Source organism: Daucus carota, chromosome 1 (genome assembly GCF_001625215.2).
Source record: "Daucus carota subsp. sativus chromosome 1, DH1 v3.0, whole genome shotgun sequence".
In the NCBI taxonomy this organism is placed as follows: Eukaryota; Viridiplantae; Streptophyta; class Magnoliopsida; order Apiales; family Apiaceae; genus Daucus; species Daucus carota.
The window spans coordinates 2,541,817-2,555,504 of record NC_030381.2 but is presented as its reverse complement, the minus strand read 5'-3'; the positions used below and the strand labels follow the sequence as shown (position 1 = coordinate 2,555,504).

At 33.7% G+C, this 13,688-nt stretch overlaps 3 protein-coding genes across 5 annotated transcripts; 2 read left to right on the top strand and 1 right to left on the bottom strand.

Moving 5' to 3' along the window:
• Nucleotides 1-357: 357 nt before the first annotated feature.
• On the bottom strand, nucleotides 358-2,323 carry LOC108205247 (guanine nucleotide-binding protein subunit gamma 2). Its single transcript, XM_017375124.2, has 4 exons — nucleotides 2,084-2,323; nucleotides 1,657-1,709; nucleotides 1,381-1,425; nucleotides 358-664 (listed from the first exon to the last, which is right to left on the bottom strand). The coding sequence occupies exons 1-4, from the start codon at nucleotides 2,219-2,221 to the stop codon at nucleotides 589-591; spliced, it is 312 nt and encodes a 103-aa protein (XP_017230613.1). The 5' UTR covers nucleotides 2,222-2,323; the 3' UTR covers nucleotides 358-588.
• A 283-nt stretch (nucleotides 2,324-2,606) lies between these two features.
• On the top strand, nucleotides 2,607-6,658 carry LOC108205246 (uncharacterized). Of its 2 annotated transcripts, XM_017375123.2 has the most exons (7): nucleotides 2,620-3,016; nucleotides 3,596-3,832; nucleotides 3,962-4,070; nucleotides 4,679-4,724; nucleotides 5,063-5,148; nucleotides 6,002-6,060; nucleotides 6,412-6,658. In XM_017375123.2, exons 1-7 carry the CDS (start codon nucleotides 2,949-2,951, stop codon nucleotides 6,530-6,532), a joined length of 726 nt encoding a protein of 241 aa, XP_017230612.1. In that variant the 5' UTR covers nucleotides 2,620-2,948; the 3' UTR covers nucleotides 6,533-6,658. The 2 variants fall into 2 exon arrangements, with proteins under 2 accessions (XP_063946148.1, XP_017230612.1); XM_064090078.1 differs by lacking the exon at nucleotides 3,596-3,832 and having other exon boundaries at nucleotides 2,607-3,016.
• A 2,322-nt stretch (nucleotides 6,659-8,980) lies between these two features.
• LOC108214555 (uncharacterized) lies at nucleotides 8,981-13,654 on the top strand. 2 transcript variants are annotated; one of them, XM_017386621.2, is made up of 8 exons: nucleotides 8,986-9,176; nucleotides 9,418-9,688; nucleotides 10,654-10,716; nucleotides 10,987-11,026; nucleotides 11,596-11,660; nucleotides 12,216-12,332; nucleotides 12,826-12,954; nucleotides 13,401-13,654. In XM_017386621.2, the coding sequence occupies exons 1-8, from the start codon at nucleotides 9,136-9,138 to the stop codon at nucleotides 13,449-13,451; spliced, it is 777 nt and encodes a 258-aa protein (XP_017242110.1). In that variant the 5' UTR covers nucleotides 8,986-9,135; the 3' UTR covers nucleotides 13,452-13,654. The 2 variants fall into 2 exon arrangements, with proteins under 2 accessions (XP_063946147.1, XP_017242110.1); XM_064090077.1 differs by lacking the exons at nucleotides 12,826-12,954; nucleotides 13,401-13,654 and adding an exon at nucleotides 12,491-12,819 and having other exon boundaries at nucleotides 8,981-9,176.
• Nucleotides 13,655-13,688: the final 34 nt, after the last annotated feature.

The following is a 13,688-nucleotide window of genomic DNA, read 5'->3' as shown; positions in this document are numbered from 1 at the left end:
AGAAAAGACCCCAAAACAATAGAGTTGCAAGAAATGGTCCAAATTCCAAAATATCATTTATAAATGATGGATAATCAATCATTTTGATTTTTGGGAGAAAATACTTGATCGTGTTATGTTTTGGTTTGAAAAATCTTACAAAATGTATGAGTAAAAACATGAGATAGGGTTTAGGATTTCAAAATGCTAGACCGTGTAACGTCAAGAAGAAAAAAAAATAAATGTTGCATGATCCAACATTTTGGATTGTAAAATGATAGGTAGAGACTATTTTTTCGGATAGTGATATATGAAGTTATTTCCATCAAAGTAGTGACATCCATATTCAACACCCCGATATAACATGGAACTCAAGGATGACGTTTTAAATGACATAGCGCAACTATGTAATTTATTATAGACATTTTGAGATTGCACGCAATCCTCCCTAGCTAATTCCCGGTGAAACAAAGGGAAACAACCTTAGAGAAAACACAGGCTATACAGGATGCTACATTTAGATATAGAATACATAGACCTGACTGTAATTGAACTGGCCGATGAACTTCTGGCAAAATTCTTCAATCACTTTCCGGTGAGAGATGATACTCATATCCACTTCTTGCGGTTTTTAGAGGATCTTTGGAACCATCTCTCCCAAGCAACTTCTGTTGGCCCTTTGGTTCTGCATAAGACATTGAATTAGTACTGCAAAACAGATCCATATAACAACAGACACAAATCTCCTCTATACACAATTCGATTTCATAGATATTAATACAGTTTCGGGCAGATTCAAGATTCACCACTCCGAGATGAAGAACCAGTAACTAATTAGGAACAATGAGAACCGCTAATGTCCGATACACTTATAGCTAAGGTTCAACATGGCTTTACATAGAACATACAAGTTTTATTTCAAAGCAGGATCCATCTGGGGTTCACCATTCTAGTATTCGGTCTGGAAGATACTGTTAATGTTTTGTATATAACGAGTTATCTACAACAGTCCAATTAGGGTTTATACTTCTATAATTAGGGTATTTCACTGCTAAGGTTTAGCACACAATGATGATCATGCTCACCCTGAGATACATTTTGTGTTCACCATTTATATACCTAGAGGGAAGAAACCAACTCCAGAAATTTCGAAAGCACAAGTAGTTCAACTGCTGCTGCTGCTAAAGTTACAATACAAAGACTTATAGAAGAAAGCATCCGCAACAACCAATTCTAAAGCGCAATCAGTAAACATAGAGGTCCGAGCTGCAGTGCAAATGTTTTTTAGGGGTATAAACCGCGGTGCTATTACAACTTATCTCAGTGCAGATATACTAATTTAGCAGATAAAAAAGTGAAGAATCTAATAGCCTCGACAAGATATAGTTTAAATTGTCTTACACAGGAAGCAGAGCGTCAGAGACGGATTCAACACTTGCAACTAATCTGTAGACATAAACAGGACTAATCAAAGATCATGCATATCCAGCAAAAAAAAAAAAGATCATGAATATGTAGATTAAAATTTTTCGCAATATTAGTATCCAGTTCATTATAATTCTGCAATAACAATATTTTCTCCGGTTTTCCAAATTTAAGTCCATATTCTTTAAATCAACCACATTGTTAAACAACATTTCTAGCTCAAATTATCGAAAACAAGTACAGCACACGTACTCTTTGCAAACAACGGATGATCCACCAAGAGTCTCGAGTTGATCAATTTCTTCCTGCACAAATAAAGAATCAACTCGAAAATTCCTACACTAAAACAACTTCACTACTTTTATCATTCGAAACTGACTCTGACAAAAATCAATAGTATTATTTATTTTCTTAGTTCAATCAATTCAATTTCCTACACTAAAACAACTTCCACTGCTTCCATTTACCTTAAACTACATAATTCTTCCAAGAAACTCGACTCGAAAAAAATCAATAAAATTCGAAAATATCATTCAATTCTCTACTGCAATCACCTTAAAAATTCCTACATTAAAACAACTTCCAGTTACCTCAAACTCCTTCCTTCTCGTTCGAAACTCGACTCGAAAAAATCAATAAAATTCCAAAAAAAAATTCACAGTCTAATAAAAAAAAGCACCTGAAGAAACTGAATCTGTTGATTGAGGAGAGCAATAGCAGCCGTCATCCTGTGCTTGCCAACAAAGTTGGGGAGAGATTGAAGAGCAGCCCTGTTGTTGTTTTCACCTTCATCTCCTTGTGCTGTTGATGGATCCATGTGGAGCGAGATTTAGAGAGACAAGTTGATGAACAGAACAACCCAGGAGAGAATGGGCAGGAGAGAATGTGGACTAGTTGCTTTTAAATATCGAAGTAGTGAAAAGTAAACGGCTCGTGTTTTTATTTTCTTTAAATAAATTCGAGAAAAGGGTGTCGGCACCTGGTTTAAATTTAATTTCTTAACAAAATCAACATCTTTTTGAAACCAACTTGACAATTCGGTACAGAATAATTTCTTATTATTTTGATCTCCGATTTAATTTATATTTTTAGTTATTTAGCGATTGGATAAATGTATTTTACTTTATATTTAACAAATGTGGTTTTTTTTTTCTTCCCTTTCGTACAATTTAATGGAAAAAAGACAGACCAATTATCTGAAGGATGATAATGGATATATCTTGTGGAGCCCATCCAGCACTTCAGTTTGTGTTGTTTATGTGCTCAAAGAGCTGGAGAGTTGTGGGCATGTCCTGGATTCATGGGATAATGGCAAATCTCTGCCTTTTCTATATTTAGAACTAGGGTTTATAATACACTATTAATCTCTCTCCCTAAACTCTGTGTGTAATCTCTCTCCCTCTCTCTCTGTAAACTCTGTGTGTGTTATCTCTCTCTCTCCCTCCCCCCCTCTCTCTGTAAATTCTGTGATCTCTCTCTCTCTCTCTCCCTCTCTGTGCCTGTACTAATATATGAGAGGAGAAATACTTAAAGTGTGAGCACTGATGAGGGTAAGTAGTGTTGGGACTTCAAGTTCTTCAATTTTGGGGTTTCCCAACTGCTCTTCTTGCAGGTATCTATTTAGATTTAGAGTTTCAATCTTTTTATCTTATTCAATTAGTTTACTCTCTTGATTTCTTAATTTTTTTATATGATTAAGTGTCAAGAAAAGACCGTTCATTTTATTCATAAATCACTACCCTGATCATTATAATTTATACAAGTGATAGATATTGGATAAAGTACTCCCTCTGTCCCATTTTAACCGCTTTTTTAGAGAGATGCACACAAACCAATTTTTACATTTATTGAGATGTTTATTTGAATAATTTTACATAGTTACCCCTAATAAAGTCAAACTAAACTATTATTTATATTGCATAGAAAATACAAGTTGCATTAATGAGGGGTAGAATAGAAATTCACATATCAAATAATGCATGAAAACAAGAGAAAATCACTTATTTTGGAACAACAATTCATTTCTAAAAAGGCTATTAAAATGGGACGGAGGGAGTATTAATTAACTTTAGTAACATGCACATTTTTAATATTGATATGTTGATTCGAAAATTTAGGATGCATCTTGTCCTAGTGTCTTTGAGAGAATGTTGTGGTTTGTGTTGGTTACATTACCACTGTTTGTTTCCAGGAGGAATAGGGGAATTGCGAGATTATATAAAGCGCAGATGTCATCGGATGCTGTGAAGAGAGCTAATTTATCTTCAAGGAAAACAGAAAGTATAAAACTTCCAAACTATGATGATATCAGTAGAACCAGGGATATGTTTCATATTAGGGAGTTCCTAAGGCATCCATCTGGCATCGAGTCAATCTTGAATACAAGTGCCTTGCAAAGTTACTATTCCCTCGATTCTAACACGTATAGGTTGACTTCTCAAGACTTCCTCTTTGTACTGCATCACTGGCGGAATATTAGTTTCACTCAATAGTTATGTTTCACGTGTTGATCTGGAATGTTGTTTGCTTAGTTCTTAATGAGTCGAATCTTCTGCAGGTGTACATTACCACGTTTGCAGCTATTGAACTTTGAAGTGGCACCTGAGCTAGATCTTCAAGTTACCCCAACAAGCAAAGATTGTCTGGTAAAAATGCTGTCTTGCAAGGTGAGCTATAGCAGGGGGGATCCAACTCCTTGTGTTCACGGGAAGCTACATTTAGCATGTATATGTTTGCGCTTCATTCATTTATTTAATTTTAGGGGCATATATATGCAAGTTAGTTTCACTATATGAACTACTTTTAAGATATCACACTTTCCACTTGAATCAAATAATGCTCTTAGTTTGAGTAATAAGCTGAAACAAGTGTACACATGAAACAATCCTTCACTTTGTACCTTGGTTTTTGTTACATGATCAACCAAGTCTAATCACTTAGCGAAATTTTGCTAAACAAAAGAAGTAAATTACATCTGATCTACTCATTTCATAACATCCAGCTCAAGTTCTGGTTAGGTCATAATAATTTGAGCAGACACATGTCGCAAATCTCATACTAGTAATTAGCATAGTAGTGAGTTTTCTTCTTCTTCATTTGTTCTCATTTGTTTTTAGGAAATGAGACCATAACTTATCTTGGTAAAGTTTACAATGTTGCACTTCACAAAAAATAAGTTTATAGTGTTGCATATAGGTCCTTGCAATTATGTTAGCACTTGCTGTCTTGATGGTCTTCGTTTGTTTCTCAACATGTCTCTAAAATTGCATTGCAGTTTGAGGGTTCAGAAATTGTGGAACGTCAAAATGAACATTTCTCAGGTAACTTGTCGAGCTAGTCGATAACATTAATGTTACAAAAACATGCAATCTAGGATGCTTAATCTAATCTTTAATAGCTTTCCTTACCAATCAATGATTTTAGTATGAGGAAATTTGAGCTTCCCTATACCTCTGGAATATTTTATTCTTGGATGAGCCTGACATTGTTACTGCTTTTCATTTTTTTTAATGTCAAGTATAGTTTTTGAAATCAATCATTGGAAATTGTCAAAAAAAGAAAAAGAAAAAAGACTAGGCACTGGAACAAGTAGTTACTTTCTATCCATTTATTTTTCATAATATTGACATTGATTCTTTATTTCATATTCAATTTGCAGCATCAATGACGAACACCATAACTTGGGATACTAGAGATTCTGATTCTTATTTGAATGTTGATGTGAGGCTGAATATCAGTCTAGAGGTTCTCAATCTACATCTATATGTATCTGTTCTCTTTCCATCTACATTGATATGACAAATATGGCTGACTAATGTTGCAAATAGTTGGGGATTGAAATCATATATTATATATATATATATATATATATATATATATATATATATATATATGGATATGGCGTAAAAACATTTGAACTAATATGCTTTTAAATTATATTATCAGAGTAGAAGTTACTACAATTCAGAGTCAATATGACTACTTTGGTGTCATTCTAGACAAGTTCTTCATTCATGTTTATTTCAAATAATAAAAACAGAATTAGTGTCTCTTGTAACTTGAATATTAACCAGAATTATTGATGCCCAGCAGACCCTCTTTTCTTCAAAATGAGAAAGCACAAAGACCGAGGAGAACTCTTATAAGCTAGGCACTGCTCATGATACTGGCTTTATAGGACGTGAACCATTTGAATTGTGCACACTTGCAAGTGCAAAATTAAATTAGATATTACCCAACACTTTTCTTATTTATCTCTCTCTCTACTCTTGTCTTTAAGGAAAGACGTTCTTGTAGGAATTCACTAATGCTGTCTACCCCTTCTCTTTTTATAGACTGCTTGTCTTTAAGTAAATTGGGCCTCTTTTTTTTTTTTTGCTTTGACAGTATACTACCAACAGAATAGGACAAATATTAGCCCTTGCTTCCTTAAACCGCACAATGTCCTCTTTCATGTGCCAAATGCCATTTTTTTTGGGGGGGGGGGGGGGGGGGGAGTGGTGTTGGCCTACTTCTCATTTAAGTCTCGATATTGCAAACTTCTAGTGCGAGAGGTGCTAACTGCTAACTGATTTACTCCTTTTCATGTTTTTTGCAGATATACACCAGACCATTTAGTTTGCTCCCTGTATCCGCTGTCGAGACTCCTGGGAATTTGTAAGTATACTACTACATTGTAACTTCCTTAATCACCACAGTTCCATATTTCAAGATCAATGTTGGCACGATAAAATCTAGCCTTTTCTTTTTTTTGTCACTAGATTTAGAATTTCTCAGTCAAGTACGTCATCATGGTAGCGGTGACTCATATCAATTCCTGTAAATTTTTGTAGCAAATCTATCAAAGTTTTTCACATTTTACACGAAAACGTAGTGTATAGCAAGCAAATATGGAATTATTGCATAAAATAGTATTTTATTAATAAGTGTGAGTTTACGAGATTCTTTACATTCTTAAGCTTTTGTTCCTGATGTTTATCGATCTAAAGCTGTTTCAAATTGGCACAGAATGATGCAGGCTCTCGTTGACAGGCTTGTTCCACTTCTGCTGCAACAGCTGCTACGAGATTATGATAAATGGGTTAAACAGCAACGTCAAGACTTACCGGAAGATCTTGTTCCATCTTAACATCAGTATATCTATTGTACATTGGACAAAAGCACCAGTAAATGTTCATATACACATGGATTATCTATACACTCAATCTATGTTCTCTTTTTCTATCTGATACAGGGGAGATGATCGCGTTGGATATGATCTTTCTGTGTTCTTTTTTGTACAGCTCAAAAATAAAAACTTTAGGTGCTATGTCTTTCGGTTTTAAAAATAGCGAAAAGTATTTTCTTTCGATCATATTTTGACAGTCATTCGAATTCTCGACATCTTGCAAATGTAGTGAGGGGATATCTTTGAATGGGTCAGACTCGGATGAATGGATGAATGGGTTATTCTCAGAGACTAGAAATATATGATTTTTTCTGAACAGATTAATATCAAATTTTTGCCAATATATTACCATCAAACGATTCAAACATCCAATTCATGAATTCGAAAATAGATAAAAATGGGCAATTTTCGTTATTGATCCTATTATCCTAATATTTAACTAATATTGTAATTTATAACAGAAAATTTAAGAAAAAGGATTTTCCTAAAAAATATAAAAATAGTATGGAAAAAATTACGAGGATCCCAAAAGCGGATGCAAAAATTCATATATAAAAAGACCAATGAATATATGAAATTCAGAATTATATGAACCTAAATATAATATTTTAATTAATCCTTAATATGATTAACAAGTCTAAATAATTCAGTGTTCTAAAAATTTCCCTTCATTCTTTATAAAATTTTCACCAATTTATCATTATATTCCTATTTAATTAAAAATCTTTAATTTATCTAAAAATTTAATATTTTTCTTAAATTCTGAATCCATAATTCGAATTATCAATTTCAACCCTAGGTCCAATAAAATTTAGAGGGATGTATTCGATTGGGATTTCAATAGATTGTTTTTAGTCCTTGGATTTTAATGGATTGTGTCTGATTTTGATTTTGATTTTGCGCGGATTCTTGATAACATGTCGCAGAGTTGATAGGATTTAAGTACAATGCTTCAAAATCCCATTCATTTTGATGGGATTTCAAAAAACTTAAAATACACTGAAGAATGCCACAAAATCCATCATTTTATTAAATGCAAAAAAATCCATCTGCATTTGAATACCATCAGATTTTAATAGATTTTAAACAATTCCAATTGAATACCATCGGATTTTAAAGCATAATTTAAAATCCCAATTGAATACTACCAGATTTTGTAGCATAATTTGAAATCCCAATTGAATACCTCAAGATTTTAATGGATCTCTTGTTCTTTTTTTTGACAAAATGCAAATTCAATTCATTAAATTAAAACAAGTCTAGTCGAGACAAATCCCCAACTGACAATGCAATCAGGTTGATAAACAAAAGATTTTAATGGATCTCTTGTTCTTTTTTTTGACAAAATGCAAATTCAATTCATTAAATTAAAACAAGTCTAGTCGAGACAAATCCCCAACTGACAATGCAATCAGGTTGATAAACAATAAAATGAGCTAAACAAATAGTCGCATTGTTTCCAGACTGCTTAACACACTGAATCCAAGGATTTTTAAAATTGAAAATGAATACAAAGACTTCTCGAGTAATCCAGCCTACATCAACCCCGAAAATGATAGCTTCACAATTGACCTTCACAATAGTTCCATTGCTGTTGCGGTGTTCAGACGACTCACTTGTAAAAACTAAGCAATGAGGAACAAGAGTTCTCGAATAATGAACAACTATAATTTGTGAAAGGTAAGCACATGCGATCGCCACCGTTCCAAGTATACCCCAGCTATCTACATGGCGGGAGCCAGCTATAGACATGCCGAAAGTATTAATGATGCGATAAGCCAGATCTCTCAAAACTCCATCCCAATCATTCTCATTGATAACACAGAAAGACATAACAATCACAAACATAACAACGCACAAATCACCCAAAAATTGGGTACTAAATCAACACACGCCAAAAGGCGAGATGGGAAAACACAATCGGACCTTTGATTTCAAAAGATCTGATTTATTCGGAAAACAATCAAGTTCAAGTTCAAATCTGAAACAGATCCGAGAATAAAACTCGATTGAATTCTTCGAGGTTTAAGCAACACTCGATTTTATTGAATAACAAAAAACTAGTAGATAGTGGAGAAGATGGGAGATCGAAAAGGATTTAATGGATGAAGAGATGAAGGTGAAGAAGGAAGCGACTGCTAGTTTTGGGAGTCGACTCTCAAAACCCTAATTTGAGAGAAAATATGGATCTCTTGTTCTTATTATAAGATCGTGATTGGATACGCATATTTTTGGTAAAGAGAATAATCTTCTCCTTTGAGTTTGAGAATAATAAAAAAAAACAATCCCAATCGAATACCCTCGGATTTCATAAATGAAAAAAATACTTTAAAATCTCAATCCAATACACCCCTCTTAATTGTAAGCTATAAATAAGATTTGGCGGGTGTTTTCTCTAACTAAAATTTAGCGGGTTGGTTTGTTAACCCGGTTTCTCTTCTCAAATCAATTTCTTGGATATAAAATAATTCACATATTCACCTGGTTAATTTCATTATATCTATGATCGCACACACATTTATATATTGAACACTTGAAATTTGTTATTTTAAGCCAATTCTCCGATGAATTCGACGACTCCTGAATTACTGAATGAGTGGATTGAGTATGTTCTTGATCCTTTAATCCTCTTCAATTGCTTTGAAATATGGGCATTTCTTGTTTTTCGTAAATTCGATCGAAATTTAAATACTCACGCACATAAATTGTTTCTACATATATTGTTTCTGACAAGACTCGAACCCTCGAACTGTTGTTACCAAGAATGTGGAATAATGGGATTTTGTAACTGACATTCTTTTTTTTTTGTTTATATTGGGTGTTTTGTATAATTGTATTGATTTCAGGGTTCAAAGTAAGTTGAAGAGAAAGTTGGTGACTGAAGATGATTTTACATGGAAATTGGCCTCGAAAATGAGAGGGGGAGATGAAGGGGAAAGTTGTGAAGTGTTGAAGTATGTAGGTGGTGTTGATTTGAGCTTCTCGAAAGAGGAGCAGTCTGTTGCCTGTGCTACTCTTGTTGTGTTGGACCTTAAAAGTCTCGAAATTGTTTATCAGGATTCTTTGGTTGTTAGGCTCAGTGTTCCGTATGTTCCTGGATTTCTTGCGTTTAGAGAGGTGTGTATTCTATCAGCTCGTTTGTTGTTATAAGTAATGTGTTGAAGATTGTTTTAATTGTTTGGATTTAATTATGCTAGATTTTGGACTCGGGTTTATTGTATTGGATGCAATGTATATAAAGTTATATGACTTGTCGGAACTAAATGAGGAATGAATATGTACTTATGGATCCCTAAACCAAGATTAAATTTGTAGGCTTGGTTTCTTTGTACTTTATGAACAACGTAACAATATGCTGTGATTCCAATATCTTCCCTTTACGGTTCACACCACCGGGGTTGATTTTGTATTTTCAATTTGACTAAAGACCCTAAAAATTTTGCAGAACAAATTTCAGAATAAGAGTTTAAAAGGAAAGGGATCGAGCCAGGGGGGATCGACCCATGTAAGATGATTTTTAGTTGTGGGGTCATTTGCAGTCAAAGATAGCTATTTAAGATTTACCTTTAACATCGATAAAAGAGGTTGTTTTTTTTGTTTTTTTTTTGTAAGAAACATATAGTTTAGTTAGCTGGATACTAGAATTTTTGGTGCATTTGTAAGTTAGGCTTGATTAGGTGACCAAAAGAGCCCAAAGTCTCTACTTCGATTCTGCTACACCTTCCATTCTTTTAAATATGTGAATCTTACGATATTAGTTTATATAGAAATCCAAAGTTGTCAACATATTGTTAACAAGCTTCCTTTAATCTTTAGTTAAGAGCTAAATTTTGGTCTTCATAGAGATAAGACTCCTTTTTATGCCATCCTGAAGGCTGGAATGGAGAGTTAAGTTTCCTCTTGTTTTCACACAGATGTGGTTTGCGTAATATATACCACATCACATGTAATGCATCTTATGTTAGATCTTAGTATTTATGCATAAAAAATGACGTTGTGTGGCAATAGTTTTAATTTGACTAATGTTTGTATTACTCTTAGAAATTTTTTCTGAACTTCTCTTTTGCTTGTCTGTGACTTAGGCTCCTGTCCTCTTAGAGCTTTTGGATAAGATGAAAGCTTGTTCTCATCCTTTTTATCCCCAGGTAGGAACCGTCTTTACGATTCTTTGCCTAGTGATGTTTTGTGTTGCATATTGAAGTTACTTGCATAGTTTCATGTCTTTCAAATAGAGAATGCTAGAATCTTATATTTAAACATAAAGTAACTATATGTGTTTTAATTAGCATGACCTATTTACAAATATTTTGCTGAAGGTAATTAACCCATATTTCTGTTGCCTCACATTTGTGGTGCTAAAGTCCCTAAACACTTGCTAATATACCTAACACACGAGTTCTCATGAAATTCTTCAGTTGTTGATGGTTGATGGCAATGGAATTCTCCATCCTCAAGGCAAGTCTTTGCATCTCATAAAGCTGTCTCTATATATTCCGAGTCGACCCAGTCATCATATTGAAGTATGTGTTGTTTTGTTTAATACCATTTTTTGATCTTTGTCGTATATTGTCCCCTTTTTTGTCTGATTAAAAACGAGGAACGTCATCCTGGAGCTGGTGCTTTGATTTTCGGAACTGTGGTTTGATCATAGATGTTAATGAAAACATCTGCTTTTGCAATAAAAACTTCAGTAATTGAAGTTGTTGAGCTTTTCTGCGTAATTAAATGCTTCTTTAAATCATGTTCTTCTGTAAGAGAATAGAACTGGTCATTTTCACTTTCTCCTGTAAATACCTTGAATGTTTCTGCACGGACTTCTTTTCTAAAGGTTCATCTTTCTCTAGAGAAGTCTTTGTTTATCAGATGCTTGAGATCTGTGTCCCTTCTGGTTACCATAATCTTTACCTTATCTTAGTTGTTATCACATAGATGTGTACTCGAGCATGCACAGCCACATGATTGATAATGTTGCATATGTGTGCTTTACTTAAAAGGGGCCTAAAAGCTTAACATTGATGATGTAGGATTCGGGTTGGCTTGTCATCTTGGTGTCTTAGCCAATATTCCAACTATTGGGATAGGAAAGTCGGTAAGTAATGCGAACAAGGAATTAAGATATTAATTTATGTTTATTTTATGATCTTATTTAAGACTACAACAATTGTAATTTATTATGAAGTTCAATTGTTTCTTATATAGATTATTTGGAATATTCAAGATCATAGTAGTAGAGTGAAAAAACAAAGTTGTTTCCTTTATTAAAGTATGTTAGTAGATGAGAACAAATAAGTAGATTTAAATTAGACTAAATTTCATTACTATTAGAGTTTTATTTGTAATTTTCAGGATTTTGGATAAGAATAGGAAGACTGTCATTAACGCATACTTATCAAAATAATTGACACTTCTTAATTGGTAATAAGACCAAAATTTTCGGTACTGTACTTGTTGAATTGTGCCAAAGTTTGCATTTTGACTCCGTCACTGGTAAGTTTTAGAATAATATAACAGTATGCGTTCACTCGTCTGCTGTATGAGGGCATGTCTCTGCCCTGTACCTTGCGCCTAAGCCATGTTTAGGAACATAAAAAGATTGTGATTCTAGTTATTAAAGCCATAAAGTTATTTGGTCGATTCATTTCAGTTGCATCATGTGGATGGTCTTTCCAAATCTATGGTGAGAGAGCTTTTTGAGATGGATGGAAACTCAAGTCAAGATATAATTCCTTTAGTCGGAGACTCCGGGCAAACACTTGGAGCAGTAAGATCCTATCTCAAACTCTAATGTAACACTTAAAATGGTACTTTGGGATATGGGCGAGAAACTGATTAGATAAATGTAAACAGCGGTGACAATGAGTTGAATAACTTCAATTATATATTTATTTCTTCTAACTATTACCTTTTTATTATTAATAGGGTCAATTTCTATTTGTTTTAATGTTATCAAAGGGAGACTGGGAAAGAGCAGGGCTTGAACTACCGGTTGTTCGGATCTTGACCGGATCCGAGCTTCTGATCCAGAGTCGAATTCGTTGTACAATTACATGATTAAAATTTACAATAATATAAAAAGTTAAAATTTATACTGTGTACCACACATTTGATACAGAAAACTAGCAAACTCGATACTTATATAATAATATTTAGAAACATTGCCGTTTCAGAGGCGTTTACACTTTACTGGATAATTCTTGAGTGTGTACTTATATAATATAATGACCCGTGATAAAATAATATTCCAAATCATGCAGGCGTTGCTATCGACCAGGGGATCCTCTAAACCTATATATGTCTCAATTGGTCATCGTATATCTCTTGCTGTTGCCATTGATATCGTGAAACTCAGCTGCAAATACCGTGTTCCTGAGACCATCCGACAGGTATGGAATACTGAAAACCTATAAACAAGTACTATTATCTTGTGCAATCACTCTAATACTTCCTCGAAATATACTTCTTCCCAAGGCCTTTAAAATACGATATTGAAGTTGAGGACCATTTGGTTTTGCTTTTTGTTCCTGTAAGAAACAAATCTTGAGTAAATATTTTTTTTCTCTTTCAGTAGCTGTACAAGATTTAAGTTTGCTGCTGCATCTTCATGAGCTTGCAAGATATTAATGCTAACACCCTAAAATTTATGACCGTGCTGTTCATATCTCATGACATGTCATTTCATTACTGTTACTGGCCAGTTTTATGAAATGGATCATGTTTTTTTTGTTTTCTCTGGTTATGGTATTGCAGATTATTTACTTATCATCGTGTTTCCTTGTTTTATGTTACTTTAGTCTCATGTTCTGTTACTCTACTTTACCATCAAATGCAGGCCGATATAAAATCAAGACAGCATCTTCATAGTTGCAGATCTATTCATTAACACAACGTTACTGCAGACACATTGTAGGTTATTACCCTTAATTTATTAGAAGATGTGTATGTTCATAAGCTAGTTCTGTAATAGTTGTGAATCAAAGTGTCACAGTTTTCTGCCTACTTTCTAGGAGGATCAATTGTATCAATGATGATGTAATATTAATTTACAGATTATAAGCTTTCGTCAATTGTGAATAAACACTCTAATTAGTTGTTTAAAAACTTTTGCATTTAATAAGCT

Excerpts from the sequence above, each read along its gene's own strand:
- LOC108214555 (XM_017386621.2), top strand. The coding sequence starts at position 9,136 with ATGAATTCGACGACTCCTGAATTACTGAATGAGTGGATTGA. Across the intron at positions 10,717-10,986 it reads CTCATCCTTTTTATCCCCAG|TTGTTGATGGTTGATGGCAA; the intron begins GTAGGAACCGTC and ends GAAATTCTTCAG. Across the intron at positions 12,333-12,825 it reads CCGGGCAAACACTTGGAGCA|GCGTTGCTATCGACCAGGGG; the intron begins GTAAGATCCTAT and ends CAAATCATGCAG.
- LOC108205247 (XM_017375124.2), bottom strand. The coding sequence starts at position 2,221 with ATGGATCCATCAACAGCACAAGGAGATGAAGGTGAAAACAACAACAGG. Across the intron at positions 1,710-2,083 it reads AACAGATTCAGTTTCTTCAG|GAAGAAATTGATCAACTCGA; the intron begins GTGCTTTTTTTT and ends TTATTTGTGCAG. Across the intron at positions 1,426-1,656 it reads TCATCCGTTGTTTGCAAAGA|ATTAGTTGCAAGTGTTGAAT; the intron begins GTACGTGTGCTG and ends TTATGTCTACAG.
- LOC108205246 (XM_017375123.2), top strand. The coding sequence starts at position 2,949 with ATGAGGGTAAGTAGTGTTGGGACTTCAAGTTCTTCAATTTTGGGGTTT. Across the intron at positions 3,833-3,961 it reads CTCGATTCTAACACGTATAG|GTGTACATTACCACGTTTGC; the intron begins GTTGACTTCTCA and ends AATCTTCTGCAG. Across the intron at positions 4,071-4,678 it reads TAAAAATGCTGTCTTGCAAG|TTTGAGGGTTCAGAAATTGT; the intron begins GTGAGCTATAGC and ends ATTGCATTGCAG.